The following is a 17,078-nucleotide window of genomic DNA, read 5'->3' as shown; positions in this document are numbered from 1 at the left end:
TTTTTTCCAACTACTCTGAATGTCACAGACCCTTTACTTTTACTATGATATAATTATAATATTAATAGTCCCATACATTTACAATTCACAAGAATTTGATGTGTGCAAAGAAATGCTGAAAACATCAATTTTAGCTCTTGACATTTCATTACACTATCAGTACATTACAGCCCCCAGGTTACACTATTAAAAAAAAAAAAACTATAATGTTATGTATGTTCCAAGGTTGAAAGAGTTGTTAGTTTTTAGAACATTCCAATAAGGTGGTCTAATGAAAAGCTGGTTAGACACAAACCCTGGATATCTATACCAATGAACTAAAGAAAAATTTGTCATAGATAAATTAAATGCAACTAGAGTTGCAAGGTCTTGTTTTTTTCTTATTAGCAAATGAAAGCTTCCTTGTGAATATTCTCAAGCAGTAAGATTTTAAAACTGCCAATTTTATATATGCACTGCAAAAATCAGTATCTCTAAGCCTAAGGACCTCTGTCGTAAGATGAAAGATTTCAATACAATTTTACCTTAAAATATGAGCAACCACAGCTGGTCCATACCAATCTCCGGCTTTTTTCCCAGACTTCTTTCCATATTCTATTAGTTGATGTAAACCAAAGAGAGCCAAAGGGGAATCACCAAACCAAGAGATGATTTTCCTGTGATAAATTTCATTTCGCATTTCATGATCATCAGAATATCTTCTGATTGCTTCCTTCTGAGAAACTGTTGGGGTTTTGAGTTCTCCTTCCCCTGAAAGTGATGCTTCAAATGATGCAGTAAATTTTTTTACAGTGTTGGAAGTCCATGATTCAGAGTCTGAATTTTCAATGTTCAAAGCATCAGGCCACGTCCAAGCTATAGTAGTTCCAAAGCAAGGTATTCAGATCTTTTAAATAGATTTTAACAATTCTACTAAAGTAAGTAGATAGCATTTAAAGTGATACAGGTTACTAAACTAAAATAGTAAACTCAGAAGTAGGCAAATTTATAGAGAAAGAAAGTAGATTGTTTGCATATGGCAAGCAGGGTATTGGGAGTGACTGTCATAGGATAGGAGGTTTCTTTTGGGGATGATGAAAATGTCCTAAAATTCGGTGATGGTGATGGTTGCAGAACCCTGGAAGCATACCAAAAACCACTGAATTGTTCACTTTAACTGAGTGACTTTATGTTATATAAATTATATCTCAATAAAGCTTTGCGATATGTTAAACAAAAGTATTGAGATTAATTTTTTAAAAAATAGTAAACTCAGGTACAAATAAACAACTCCAGAAAATGCTTTTCTTATTCTTTTCTTTTCTTTTCTTTGACAGTGCTGAAATGGAATGAGGACATCTGTACTCCCTTAACAGTATTGTTTATCAGATATCCAGTCTTGACTACCCAAAGGCACAATAAACATAATCACTAACATGAATGAGAGAATAACTTCAGAAAGGATTTTGATTATATGTTAAAATATAAGTCTAACCATGGAAGTTTTAAATTTCTTTTCTTTTTTTCCTCAAACAATCCTTTCAAAATAATCATTGTTTAGAGAGTAATATCAATTTTCTAGTAAATGAGAAGTTGATAAACAGAAGTCATTAAAGATCAAAGATCCCCCCCAAACCAACTATATTCACTACTTCACAGTTTTTATGATAAGACAGTTTCAAGCACACATGTAACTTTAGGTTAAAAAAATGAGTCACAGACTCAGAGAACTAATTAGGACTGTGAAAAATATCCCAATTCTTGCCAATGACTGCACAAGACTACAAATAAATCCTCTCAGAGAAAGTTTAAAAATTCTTTTTCTTTGTATTATCCATACCACTCTTTAATAAACATTCTCTCTAAATAATCTCATCAATAATCCCTACAGAAAGGTTACCAAATATTTGCCATGCAATGCAGGGAAATTATTTAACACTTTAAAAATATGATAATACTTAGTAATAACCATATATGATAGGCTAAAATACCAAACCAAAATCTTCCTACAAGTGTACAAATTATAAAAAAAAATGGACTAACAGAAATGATAAGAAAGGTTTTTGTTTTTTTTTTAAATAGATATATGTAAGAAGTATCAATGATATTTTTGAGAGTCTAAAAGATGAAACATGATAATCTTAAGATGAAGCATGATAACCTTATTAAGAATATGCATAATCAAGTTAACTGATTATAATCATATTTGTAAAGATAAAAACATTTTAAAGCATTATTGATATATAGAGAGAAAATAAAGAAATGGCTTAAATTCCTTAAGATTTAAATAATATACAAATATCAACTACCTGCTCAAAGCCACTGCTATTGACCTGCTCAAGATTTACTGAACTGGAGATAATCCAGATAATTCAATAAAAAAAAACTAAATAACAACAACAAAAAAAACCAAAGGCTACTAAAAACTCATACATGTAAGTAATACACACCCTAGTTCAATAAAGATAGAATATGCTAGATTAGTTACAACCTTTAGAAGACATAAGGAAGTCAAGAAATTAACTATACAAAATTTTACACAGTTTATAAGCTGGACTTCAAATTAAAAAAAACAAACAGGTGAGCCTGGGTGGCTCAGTCGGTTAAGCCTCTGACTCTTGATTTTGGCTCAGGTCATGATCTCAGGGTTCTGAGACTGAGCCCCACGTCAGGCTTTGTGCTGGGCATGGAACCTGCATAAGATTCTCTCTCTCCTTCTTCCTCTGTCCCTGGCTCCCCAAAACAAAAACTCCGTACAAAAACAGAGATTTTATTTACCTCTACCAAGAAAGTGTAGTATGAGTCCTTGAGCCAATAGCATCTGGCCAGTTCTTAATGTACAGCCCCAACCACAGTCTGTTGTCAAAGCCGAGCCTTCTATTTGAGGAAATTCTTCCCTATAGGTCAACCATATTCTTGAAATGAAATCTTTACGAAATTCTTCTACATTTCCCGCAATTACATGATCTTCTATTGTACATCCTGATCTTGCAGGTAACAGTTTATTCTCATCTACAAAATAAAAATATAAACTATAATCTAAATATACGCAAAGAAATGTCAATAATGGTATTATGTCCCCATTACTGTCCATTAGATATGAACTATATTATAGTTTTTCTAATAGTTTTTTTTTTCAATTTAAATGAAGATAAATGTTATTCTGCCTAATCAGGCTATTATGAAAATCAAATGCGAATGGATGCTGAAATGTTTTGTACACTCTTGAACTAGCTAATAAAAGGTATCATCAGTAACACTGTTAATAATAATATCCTATATTCCAAATATAATCAACTCTTTTATGAGGGGATAATATAAAAATACCTTTTCTTTTTGCCTCATTTGGCTGAGGATATACATATTAGTGCTCTCTAAAATGAGATTTGCAAATAAAATATCATGATTTGTCAATATGTAAGACTGAATGTAATCACATAAACTTGTTCTTAAAATCAAATAAAAGGTGCACATTGTATTTATTGTCATGAATATTTATACTCAAATTATATAATCAAAACTAAGAAGCTGAAGAGTAAGAATATGAAATTCCTAACTATATAGTTATCCTTTCATGTTGAAATATAGTTTTTTAAAAACTGCTCTGACCCACATATATCATTTTAAAAAGCTTTTTCAAATTGATTACCTATAATACAATTTCTGTGTGAAAACTGTGGTCACTGTTTGCCCAATAATTTACAAAATACTGAGGCTCAAATGAACTACCATTCCTTGATTACTCTCTCAAAACGAAAAAGAGAGAATATCTTAGTCACCTTTACAACCTCAGCATGCAGCACAGTGTCTAAAACAAGTAGATCCTAATAAATGTTGCTTGGTTTAGGTGGGTGGACAGGTGGATAGATAAATCTGCCTACAACTCTCAATTCCAAGGAGTTCAATTTCCAATGCCCTTCTGCAGGATGTTAAAACAGTTTTATCATGCTTTTATTCTTTATTCTTGCTGCACCTATCCTCCTTCAAGTTCATTCTGAAAAAAATCACAGTCACCTGAACTTCATAATATTCAGCTTAATGAAGGTAACTTGTGGCATACAGATTCAATGACAATAAAAAGAATGACTACCAAACCCCCATGATCAATGAATTTCTCTCAATATTTGAAGTTAATTACAAATAGAAATGCCTAGAAATTTAACAAGGCCCTACAAATATGTCAAATATTTCTACTTTAGAGACATTTAAATTTGTTTGAAATCTGATACAACAGTACATAACTCTCACACCCTTATCCCGTGGCTTGCCTAATCTCCTACCTTGATGAAGTGATTAATTCTTTATCCTTTTAAGATCTAGTCTTTAGGGCACCTGGGTAGCTCAGTCAGTTAAGTGGCTGCCTTCGGCTTAGGTCATGATCCCAGGGTCCTGGATTGAGTCCCATATTGGGCTCCCTATTCAGCGGGGAGTATGCTCCTCCCTCTGCCTTTGCTGCTCCTCCCGCTTGTACTCTCTCTCTCTCTCTCTCTGTGTCAAATAAACAAATAAAATCTTTAAAAAAAAAAAATCTAGTCTCTAAATTTACTCTAAACATTTACTCTAAATTTAAAATTTACAGGGTGCCCAGGTGGATCAGTCAGTTAAGCCTTTGACTCTTGATTTTGGCTTATGTAATGTTCTTAGGGTCAGAAGAGGAACCCTACTAGGGCTCCATGCTGGGTGTGGAACCTGCTTAGGATTCTCCCTCTCTCTGCCCCTACCCTTCTCTGCCCCCGAAGGCATATTTACTCTAAATATTATTGGAAAATTGCCAATACTAAATGAACTTCATTGTCCTGTTGACTTTCCACTATAGTAATACTGCCCCAACTATTCCATTCTTTTACTGGCTTTTCTTTTCACAATCTTAATTAATCTATAATATTTATCTACATTTGCCTCCTTTCCAAATTTCAAGTACACCAGAGGAGAAGGAATGCTTTCTTCTGCACCTCTAAAGCTCCAGGACTTAGCAGAGAGTTCATTCAGTTCATAATGGATGCAATAAACATTTGTCAGGTGAACGTAAGATAAGTGGAACCAAAGGAAGAGGGGTTTTTAAACTTTAGTTTTGCTTTTGTTTTTTATGATGGGAGAGATGTGAGAGCTGAGCTCTACAAAGCATGGGAAGTCTCAAAGAACCACAACAAAGAATGAAATGAAAGCTGATAAAGGAAACAGAAGAGAACTGCTATTATCATTGAGGGTTCAATCAAGGGTGACTATCACAATTAAACAAGTTAATATGAGAAATAGTTATAAGTAAGCAAATTGTAAAATGAACTCTCAAAGACTACAGCTCTTATAATTATCAAAGTATAGGATAAAATAAGTATGCATATGTTTAAAAAATAGAAGAGTATTGAAAGACAAATAACTAAAACCAGACTATTAAAACTGATCAGGCACATAGGAAAGAAAATCAAATGGAACTGCTAGAAATGAAAAATATAATAACTAAAAATAGAAATTTGGTATAAGATTAAACAGAAAATTACATACCACTCAGGAGATAATTAAGAAACCAGAATTAAGAGCTAAAAAATTGCTCAGAATACAGCACAGAGAGACAAAGTAATAGAATATGTAAAAAATAAAATAAAACAGAATTTCAGAGACACGAAAAAAATCTAACAAAGATGTTAGTTGTGATCTCTCCTCTTTCATTCATGATTTTATTTATTTGGGTCCTTTCTCTTTTCTTTTTGATAAGTCGGGCCAGGGGGTTATCGATTTTATTAATTCTTTCAAAGAACCAGCTCCTACTTTCGTTGATTTGTTCTATTGTTTTTTTGGTTTCTATTTCATTGATTTCTGCTCTGATCTTTATGATTTCTCTTCTCCTGCTGGGCTTAGGGTTTCTTTCTTGTTCTTTCTCCAGCTCCTTTAGGTGTAGGGTTAGGTTGTGTACCTGAGACCTTTCTTGTTTCTTTAGAAAGGCTTGTACCGCTATATATTTTCCTCTCAGGACTGCCTTTGTTGTGTCCCACAGATTTTGAACCATTGTATTTTCATTATCATTTGTTTCCATGATTTTTTCAATTCTTCTTTAATTTCCCGGTTGACCCATTCATTCTTTAGAAGGATGCTGTTTAGTCTCCATGTATTTTGGTTCTTTTCAAACTTTCTTTTGTGGTTGAGTTCTAGCTTTAGAGCATTGTGGTCTGAAAATATGCAGGGAATGATCCCAATCTTTTGATACTGGCTGAGTCCTGATTTAGGACCGAGGATGTGATCTATTCTGGAGAATGTTCCATGTGCACTAGAGAAGAATGTGTATTCTGTTGCTTTGGGATGAAATGTTCTGAATATATCTGTGATGTCCATCTGGTCCAGTGTGTCGTTTAGGGCCTTTATTTCCTTGCTGATCTTTTGCTTGGATGATCTGTCCATTTCAGTGAGGGGAGTGTTAAAGTCCCCTACTATTATTGTATTATTGTTGATGTGTTTCTTTGATTTTGTTATTAATTGGTTTATATAGTTGGCTGCTCCCACGTTGGGGGCATAAATATTTAAAATTGTTAAATCTTCTTGTTGGGCAGACCCTTTGAGTATGATATAGTGTCCTTCCTCATCTCTTATTATAGTCTTTGGCTTAAAATCTAATTGATCTGATATAAGGATTGCCACTCCTGCTTTCTTCTGATGACCATTAGCATGGTAAATTCTTTTCCACCCCCTCACTTTAAATCTGGAGGTGTCTTCGGGCTTAAAATGAGTTTCTTGGAGGCAACATATAAATGGGTTTTGTTTTTTTATCCATTCTGATACCCTGTGTCTTTTGACAGGGGCATTTAGCCCATTAACATTCAGGGTAACTATTGAGAGATATAAATTTAGGGCCATTGTATTTCCTGTAAGGTGACTGTTACTGTATATGGTCTCTGTTCCTTTCTGATCTACCACTTGTAGGCTCTCTCTTTGCTTAGAGGAATGAAAGAGGAGAGATCACAACTAACACCAAAGAAATACAAACTATTATAAGAACATACTATGAGCAACTCTACGCCAATAAATTTGACAATCTGGAAGAAATGGATGCATTCCTAGAAACATATAAACTACCACAACTGAACCAGGAAGAAATAGAAAGCCTGAACAGACCCATAACCAGTAAGGAGATTGAAACAGTCATTAAAAATCTCCAAACAAACAAAAGCCCAGGGCCAGACGGCTTCCCGGGGGAATTCTATCAAACATTTAAAGAAGAACTAATTCCTATTCTCCTGAAACTGTTCCAAAAAATAGAAATGGAAGGAAAACTTCCAAACTCATTTTATGAGGCCAGCATCACCTTGATCCCAAAACCAGACAAGGATCCTACCAAAAAGGAGAGCTATAGACCGATATCCTTGATGAACACAGATGCGAAAATACTCAACAAAATACTAGCCAATAGGATTCAACAGTACATTAAAAAGATTATTCACCACGACCAAGTGGGATTTATTCCAGGGCTGCAAGGTTGGTTCAACATCCGCAAATCAGTCAATGTGATACAACACATCAATAAAAGAAAGAACAAGAACCATATGATACTCTCAATAGATGCTGAAAAAGCATTTGACAAAGTACAGCATCCCTTCCTGATCAAAACTCTTCAAAGTGTAGGGATAGAGGGCACATACCTCAATATCATCAAAGCCATCTATGAAAAACCCACCGCAAATATCATTCTCAATGGAGAAAAACTGAAAGCTTTTCCGCTAAGGTCAGGAACACGGCAGGGATGTCCATTATCACCACTGCTATTCAACATAGTACTAGAGGTCCTAGCCTCAGCAATCAGACAACAAAAGGAAATTAAAGGCATCCAAATCGGCCAAGAAGAAGTCAAATTATCACTCTTCGCAGATGATATGATACTATATGTGGAAAACCCAAAAGACTCCACTCCAAAACTGCTAGAACTTGTACAGGAATTCAGTAAAGTGTCAGGATATAAAATCAATGCACAGAAATCAGTTGCATTTCTCTACACCAACAGCAAGACAGAAGAAAGGGAAATTAAGGAGTCAATCCCATTTACAATTGCACCCAAAACCATAAGATACCTAGGAATAAACCTAACCAAAGAGACACAGAATCTATACTCAGAAAACTATAAAGTACTCATGAAAGAAATTGAGGAAGACACAAAGAAATGGAAAAATGTTCCATGCTCCTGGATTGGAAGAATAAATATTGTGAAAATGTCTATGCTACCTAAAGCAATCTACACATTTAATGCAATTCCTATCAAAGTGCCATCCATCTTTTTCAAAGAAATGGAACAAATAATTCTAAAATTTATATGGAACCAGAAAAGACCTCGAATAGCCAAAGGGATATTGAAAAAGAAAGCCAACGTTGGTGGCATCACAATTCCGGACTTCAAGCTCTATTACAAAGCTGTCATCATCAAGACAGCATGATACTGGCACAAAAACAGACACATAGATCAATGAACAGAATAGAGAGCCCAGAAATAGACCCTCAACTCTATGGTCAACTAATCTTCGACAAAGCAGGAAAGAATGTCCAATGGAAAAAAGACAGCCTCTTCAATAAATGGTGCTGGGAAAATTGGACAGCCACCTGCAGAAAAATGAAATTGGACCATTTCCTTACACCACACACAAAAATAGACTCAAAATGGATGAAGGACCTCAATGTGTGAAAGGAATCCATCAAAATCCTTGAGGAGAACACAGGCAGCAACCTCTTCGACCTCAGCCGCAGCAACATCTTCCTAGGAACAACGCCAAAGGCAAGGGAAGCAAGGGCAAAAATGAACTATTGGGATTTCATCAAGATCAAAAGCTTTTGCACAGCAAAGGAAACAGTTAACAAAATCAAAAGACAACTGACAGAATGGGAGAAGATATTTGCAAACGACATATCAGATAAAGGACTAGTGTCCAGAATCTATTAAGAACTTAGCAAACTCAACACCCAAAGAACAAATAATCCAATCAAGAAATGGGCAGAGGACATGAACAGACATTTCTGCAAAGAAGACATCCAGATGGCCAACAGACACATGAAAAAGTGCTCCATATCACTCGGCATCAGGGAAATACAAATCAAAACCACAATGCGATATCACCTCACACCAGTCAGAATGGCTAAAATCAACAAGTCAGGAAATGACAGATGCTGGCGAGGATGCGGAGAAAGGGGAACCCTCCTACACTGTTGGTGGGAATGCAAGCTGGTGCAACCTCTCTGGAAAACAGCATGGAGGTTCCTCAAAATGTTGAAAATAGAACTGCCCTATGACCCAGCAATTGCACTATTGGGTATTTACCCTAAAGATACAAACGTAGTGATCCAAAGGGGCACGTGTACCCGAATGTTTATAGCAGCAATGTCCACAATAGCCAAACTATGGAAAGAACCTAGATGTCCATCAACAGATGAATGGATCAAGAAGATGTGGTATATATACACAATGGAATACTATGCAGCCATCAAAAGAAATGAAATCTTGCCATTTGCGACAACATGGATGGAACTAGAGCGTATCATGCTTAGTGAAATAAGTCAAGCGGAGAAAGACAACTATCATTTGATCTCCCTGATATGAGGAAGTGGTGATGCAACATGGGGGCTTAAGTGGGTACGAGAAGAATAAATGAAAGAAAATGGGATTGGGAGGAAGACGAACCATAAGTGACTCTTAATCTCACAAAACAAACTTAGGGTTGCTGGGGGGAGGGGGTTTGGGAGAAGGGTGTGGGATTATGGACATTGGGGAGGGTATGTGCTTTGGTGAGAGCTGTGAAGTGTGTAAACCTGGTGATTCACAGACCTGTACCCATGGGGATAAAAATATATGTTTATAAAAAATAAAAAATTATATAAAAAAAAATCTAACAAAGATTTATCAGAGATGCTGGAGAGAATCGGAAGAATGGGGAATAGCTATAAATTAAAAGTGCTGAAAATATCTCAGATTTTAAGAAAGACATGAATTCTAAGTAGAATAAAAGAAAATTCACATGAAAGACAAAAAAAAAAAAAATTATCTTGAAAACAACCAGAGAGAGGGTGCCTGGGTGGCTCAGTAGGTTAAAGCCTCTGCCTTTGGCTCAGGTCATGATTTCAGGGTCCTGGGATCAAGTCCCGCATTGGGCTCTCTGCTCGGCAGGGAGCCTGCTTCCTCCTCTCTCTCTGCCTGCCTCTCTGCCTACTTGTGATCTCTGTCTGTCAAATAAATAAATAAAATCTTTTAAAAAAAAACAAAACAAAACAACAACAACAACAACCAGAGAGAACAAAGAAATGACAGCTTCAAAATACTGGAGAGAACATGTTCTTGTCCTGAGGTAACCAAGAATTTATTAAACAGAACACAATAGCAATAACTATGTAAGGAGGTAAAATAGTTAACCAGACTGTATTAAAATTAAGAGCTACTGTTCTTTGAAAGATAACATTAAGTGAGTGAAAAAGTAACCAATAGATTAGAAGAAGACATTTCCTACAAATATTTTCAAAAAAGGATTCACATCTAGAATACATAAAGAAAACTTAAGAATGAATCAATAAGTAAAAGAGAATCTAATAGAAGACATATCCAAATGGAAAAATGTTTATGAAAATATGCTCATTCCATTAGTTATCAGAGAAATGAAAATTAAAATCAAAATGTAGCTCTAATTAAAAAGGAAAATATCAAGTAATGGTGACAAAGAGAAAGTAGAATTCTTACAATATAATTAACATACAGTATTATGTCATATCAAATTAAAGCTAAATAAAGTAATATTGTGTTTTCTGTGTTGAGTTCAGTTTTGTTATACTCCTTAAAAGTATATACACAAGGTTTTTATCTTCTCTATGTATGAATAATTCATAATTTCAAAATTCTAAAGATTTAATATAAAGTTATTAAAATAATAACTCAATATTTGTAATAAAGAAATAATACGAAGAAAAAGTCTTTCTTCCACTGGATTCTGTCGTTTTGGTTATATATCCTAGCTTGGTGCTGAAACAGACACTTGATACTTTAAGGAGTGGTAGGTGAAGATAAGGCCACCATGCTGAGATTGGCAGAGTAGGAAGATAAACAGAATATGAGTCCTTGATGTCATAGAGGCCCTGAGTTAACCAACCTAAAGCCGTCCCTACATGGGACTTATGCTTGTGTATGTTAATACATCCCCTTATTTTTTAAACTATTTTGAAATACATCCATTAGCAACTTTTCTAATTTGGTCTCCTTCTGTAGTTTTATAGCAGCCTGTACTTCTGCTTCATCACAAATATAATGGTATTGATGACTTTTGTACTTATTTGTTTAATGTCTTATCTGCTGGACAATAAGTTCCTTGACAGTAAGGACTGTGCCTATCATACTTTCAACATCAACTCCAGCACCTGGCACATTATAAGACTCTCAATAAATATTTGTGGAATAAATAAATAACCTTATTAATCAAACCTCCTACTACTGAATACTTAAGTTGTTTCCAACTTTTTATTTCAATAAAGCTACAATAAACATCCTTGTACGTGTGTTCTCCACACATATGGGGAAATTCACTACGGTAAATACTTAAAGGTCAAATTTCTGGGTTCTAAGTTGTATATATTTTCAATTTTTCTAAGCACTCTCAAATTTCTCATGAAGAGGTTGTACCAATTTATGCTCTCATCACCCGTGCTTGCATTTCTATTTCTTCATATCCTTGTTAACATTTGATATCATGAAACCTTTCAATTTTTGCAAATCCGATGACTAAGAAATAGTCATCTCATTTTAATTTGCACTCCCTTTATTATTGGCATAGCACTTTTCCATATTTGGCCGTTCAGATTTCTACTTAAAAAGCACCTGGCCTGTTGATTTTCTTGGCTCACTTTTTTCTTGGATTGTTTATGTGTTTTATATTAAATTTGTAGTTCATTATTATTTTGGAGACTAACCTTTTGTTTAAGATGTAGATGGAGAGAGAGAAAGATCATCATGTAATACACATAGAGATAAGACACCTACACACATGAAAAGAGAATGAAAGAGTATGTGTAAATATCTTATCTATTTTGCTTGCTATGAAATTTTGATTATGGTGTCTTCTGTCATATAGATATTTTAAATTTGTATTTGGTCAAATTGATCAATATTTTCTTGTATAGGTGATAATGTTATTTTTAGAGAGGAGGAAGCAGGCTCCCTGCAGAGCAGAGAGCCCAATGGGGGCTCAATCCCAGGACCCTGGGATCATGACCTGAGCCAAAGGCAGAGGCTTTTTTTTTTTTTTTTTTTTTTTTTTGACAGCAGGAGGGATTACAATTAGGAAGAGAGGCAGACAGAGAGAGGGGGAAAGCAGGCTCCCCACTGGGCAGGGAGCCCGATATGGGCCTCGATCCCAGTACCCTGAGATCATGACATGACCTGAGCTGAAGGCAGAGGCTTAACCCACTGAGCCACCCAGGCGCCCCTATAATGTTATGTTTTATATAAGAAGTTCTTCACTGAAGCGCCTGGGTGGCTCAGTCAGTTATGCATCTGACCTTGGCTCAGGTCATGATCTCAGGGTCGTGGGATCGAGCCTGGTGTCAGGCTCCCCACTCAGAGAATATACAGGTCTCTCTCACTATGCCCCACCCCTGCTCATGATCCCTCGGTCTCTCTCTTTCTCTCAAATAAATGAATAAAATCTTTTAAAAAAAAATTCTTCTCTCCCAAATATCATACCTATGCTGAGTAAATGCAGGCTAGCTGCTGTTACTTTTCTATCTTTACCACTCCAGTGAAACTGCTCTCTCAAAAGTCATCAGCAATTAAATACAACTTAAAAATTATTAAGCAGGTACATTTTATGTGTATTTTGCTACAATAAAAAAAGTATAAGTAAGAAGCAAAAAGAAATATGCCAAAAGTAGATTAATCTGGAAATAAAACAATGAAAACAGTTACACAATGAATTTCTAGAAAGATTTTTAAATGGATTACAAATTTAGCACTTACCTTCATATTTAAAATGGTAACATTTTCCAAGCAATAATACAGGGGAATTTCTACTAAAATATGTTTTTGTTTTCAACACCCAACCTAAACAAGAAAAGAGAAAAGTTGTTTTGCAATTAAAGGATTTCAGACTAAGAGTCTAGCAGCATTTCCTTTTTCTTAATTTGAAATTGTTAATTTTCAACTATGGACACACATTTTTTTGCAAGAATAGCAAAATATATGGACAATGAACTGAAAATACAGGCCACTTATGTGACATTCAAATATAGTCAAGTATTTTAAACATATTCTATCCACAAAAAGGACATAGAAAAAAAAGAATTTAATTTTAATTTCTTTTCAAACAGGTCACAGTGTTACCACACAATGGTATAAAACTTAAAAGTACAAATTCTACTCCAGTTTCTCTGACATCAATCTCTTTTCCCAAATGCAACAAATATTACCAATTTCTTATATTTCCTTCCATCTTAGATAATTAAAATATTTAAAGAAATTGAGTATTCCAATGGAGTGATTTAAGGACAAGGTAACAAAATACAAAATACACTAGTGCTTTTGATAAATGTGTATTGAAGTTTCCTAGAAAAATGTTTTAACCCCATCATGTCAGCCACCTGAGGATCTCTGAAATACTGAATAAAGCTTTCAGATATCATTCCAATTTTCTTCCTACTAAACTGTATGTGTCTAAAAGGTAGTATCCTCTTGGGTTGTTTTTTTTCCCATGACCCTGAAAGCATGACCTGAGCTGAAACCAAGAGTCTGTTGCTCAACCAACTGAGCCATCCTGGTGCCCCTCCTCTTGGTTTTTTTGTGGTACCATTAGTAGTTCTAGATTTCCTGAAAAAAAACCTGTCCATTACATTCCTAAATATTCCCAAGTATATGAAATTCCTGACTGCTAATGGTAGCCTTAAGAGCCGCTTCTGAAATGCAAGAGCATATAAACAGAAAGAATCTGAAATTGGGAGTCAACAGACTTAGGTCTGCTTTTTTTGTTTGTTTCTTTCTTTCTTTTTTTGGCCAGCAAAGCAAAGTTTATTGAGCAATAGTAAAAATTTACTGAATAGAAAAGTCTCCTGACGGGTGCCTGGGAGGCTCAGTGGGTTAAGCCTCTGCCTTTGGCTCAGGTCATGATCTCAGGGTCCTGGATCAAGTCCCACATCAGGCCCTCTGCTCAGCAGAGAGCCTGCTTCCTCCTCTCTTTCTCTGCCTCCCTCTCTGTCTACTTGTGATCTCTCTGTCAAATAAAAAATCTTAAAAAAAAAAAAAAAAAAAAGCTCCTGAAGAGGGAGGAGACCCAAGAGGGTTGCCCGACAGGTCTACTCTTAGGTAGACTATCTGCCATTTATATTGAAGAACTGATAGAAAATTTAAAATCAGTAAGTCTCATGAAAGTACTCCCCAAAGTGCTGTAAAACAAATAAATACAAAAAACAAATAAAAATATGTATTCACAATAAAGATGATGCAAGTATTTTCATTTGCTGGAGAAAAGAATGGAAAATCAAACCCAGGAATTGGGTTTTCCTGCAGCCTGGATTACTGCAATACTCTCCAGAATGATTTCTGTGCCATCAGTCTTTCTTCACTCTAGCATATGCCACACGTCACTGCCATATTAATCTCCCTGTGGCTCAGTTTTGATTAGGTAACTCTTCAGCCCAAAAACCATCCTCAGTGACTCATTACTTAACAGATTTATTATGAACTTCTTCTCAGTAATACTAAAGAGTTTCCAAAATATGCTACAAATTACCTTTACAGCCATCTTTACCACTACTTTCACTTATACTCAAAGTGGGGCTTGCTATGTGGGTCATACTACCATGACAAAAACGTCCTCCTCAATATCAGCCTATCTAAATCCTAATTCTTCTGGCTCATGGATGCACTTGTAAGCCAATTTTTCCTTTTCACACTTGGCTTTGATGTTCTTCTCTGAACTCTAATGGGAAATTAGTATTCACTGGCCACTTACTGTATATCAGGAACTAGACCAGGTACTTTACAAACATTATGTCTTAGAAATATTATTTGTACTGTACTGAAATAATTCTAATCCCCAAAATACTAATAACTCCCTGCCCTCCAACAGCATTTCTAAGGAAAATTTGAAGAACTTCACAAAAACCTCAAATAAAAGGAAATAATCTTTAAGGAGGAACTTCTATGCTTTAACCTCTGCCTACCCCTCTTGAAAGTTACCAGTCCTTCCTCAAGAAAACAGAAGTTGTGAATCTAGTTTCAGGCATTGCAAGGATCCACATTTTACATGAGCACAGATTTACAGTGCTTTAAAGCTCAACCATCATTCATATGGTACATACTCTTGCTTTTGTATTTCCTGTGCAAATCCTGGCAGGACCTAATCCTCATAATAGACTGACTTCCTTTAATACTCCATGATGCTAGGTACATAAAGATGACTCAGGACTTCTGATAAGGCCCAGCCATTTTCCTCTGTTTTTCCACAAGCATGTCAGAGCTGAACTAAACCAATATGCCAAGTAACTAGTTTAAGTTCTCCTTTTTTTTTTTTTTTGATTATTTAGTTTTAGCTGACCAATTTTCATTTCCTCTTTTTAAAAGCATTGTAAGCAATGTAACACAATCTCTAACCTAGCTTGTTGATGTTGAACCAGGACTCTCTGGCACACAGAGATGGAAAATGAAAGATGTAAAATCCATAGAAGAACAGGATAACAGAGCCCGGAGCATAGGAAAGAGCCATGAGTAAGAAGTATGATTATGAATAAGTTCTTACACATACTGAAAAATATATATTCATCAGAATTCTCCATACTCGAGTATATATTTTTATTTTATTCTTCAATTTCCCCTACTTTTTACTTCTAAATCTCAATTTATAGCAGCAGAGAGGTGGGACAGAGACATCCTAAATGTCATTATGATTTCTAAATAAAAACTAATTAAATAAAACTAAATAAATTAAGAAAGTAAGTGAATTTGGCCAAAAAGCCATTAATTAAACAAGTTGACACAAGGTGGTTACTGTCTATGAGGGGTGAGCATTGACCAGTAGGAAGTATGAAGAAATTTTCTGGGGTGAAGGAAATTTATATATATTGATTAAATTGTTAGTTTCATAGATATAAACATGTATCATACTCTGCAAATTGTATACTTATGATATGTTCATCTCATTTTGTTACTTTTCTCTTAATTACAAAAAGAAATTAAGAGATAAACTAAAACAGTGTTTCAGTTATTTGTTCCTATTTAACAAACCACTCCAAACTTAATAATTTGAAACAACTTTTTTTCTTATATCACATAGTTCTGAGGGTTGACTGGGCTCAATCGAGCAGTTCTCCCACTGGTCATGCTTGGAGTCTCTAATGTCATAAAAATCAGATGGAGAGGCTCGACTGAGACATTGCATTGGCTAATGCTTTCTCTCTAATACAGTCTCAGGGCCTTTCTTCTTCGTGTGGCCTTTCCATGCTATTTCTCCAGCTGAATATCTAGGCTGGTTACATAACAATTCAGAGCTCCAAAACACAGCAAGCAGAAGTTGCCTCTTAATGACCAGCCCTAGAATTGACAGAGCCTCACTTCTGTCTCATTCTATTGGTTAATATAAAGCATAGGCCAGCCCAGACTCAACAAAAAAAGAAACAACACAAATGTGATTAAAGATCCTTACTAAGGACCATCTTTGGAGCCTAGCTACCATAAACAGAATATTACAAAAAATCCTATAGTCCATTGAGTCAGCAACTTGAAAATCACGAGGCTTTAAAAGATGCAAATAAGCCAAAGAACATAGAAATAACAGATGACAATGATTTTCTGGAGGATCAGAAACGCACAGAAGGATGGTTTACTTATTACTATTATTTTTTAAACTTTTTTCAATTTCTTTTTTTTTTAAGATTTTATTTACTTATTTGACAGTCAGAGATCACAATTAGGCAGAGAGGGAAGCAGAGAAAAAGGGGGAGAAGCAGGGTCCCCACTGAGCAGAGAGCCTGATACGGGGCTCCATCCCAAGACCCTGAGATCAAGACCTGAGCTGAAAGCAGAGGCTTAAACCCACTGAGCCATCCAGATGCCCCTACTTATTACTATTTTAAAAAGGAAGTCAAGTTTACATACCTCATAATGT

General features: G+C 35.3%; 1 protein-coding gene across 3 annotated transcripts in view; it reads right to left on the bottom strand.

The window, feature by feature from the left end:
• The window catches only part of ATG4C (autophagy related 4C cysteine peptidase), a 79,080-nt gene that overhangs the window by 34,851 nt on the left and 27,151 nt on the right, over positions 1–17,078 (bottom strand). For all 3 annotated transcript variants that reach the window (XM_082687858.1, XM_082687859.1, XM_082687857.1), the window contains exons 3-5: positions 12,941–13,024; positions 2,758–2,991; positions 525–855 (exon numbers count right to left, since the gene is read on the bottom strand). In XM_082687858.1, the coding sequence (XP_082543984.1) occupies positions 525–855; positions 2,758–2,991; positions 12,941–13,024 (649 nt within the window). The remainder of the gene's footprint in view (positions 1–524; positions 856–2,757; positions 2,992–12,940; positions 13,025–17,078) is intronic.

This window comes from Mustela nivalis (assembly GCF_964662115.1).
Source record: "Mustela nivalis genome assembly, chromosome: 10".
Taxonomy (NCBI): Eukaryota; Metazoa; Chordata; class Mammalia; order Carnivora; family Mustelidae; genus Mustela; species Mustela nivalis.
Note: the sequence above shows the minus strand (reverse complement) of the source record. Positions and strands in the feature narration are given on the sequence as shown.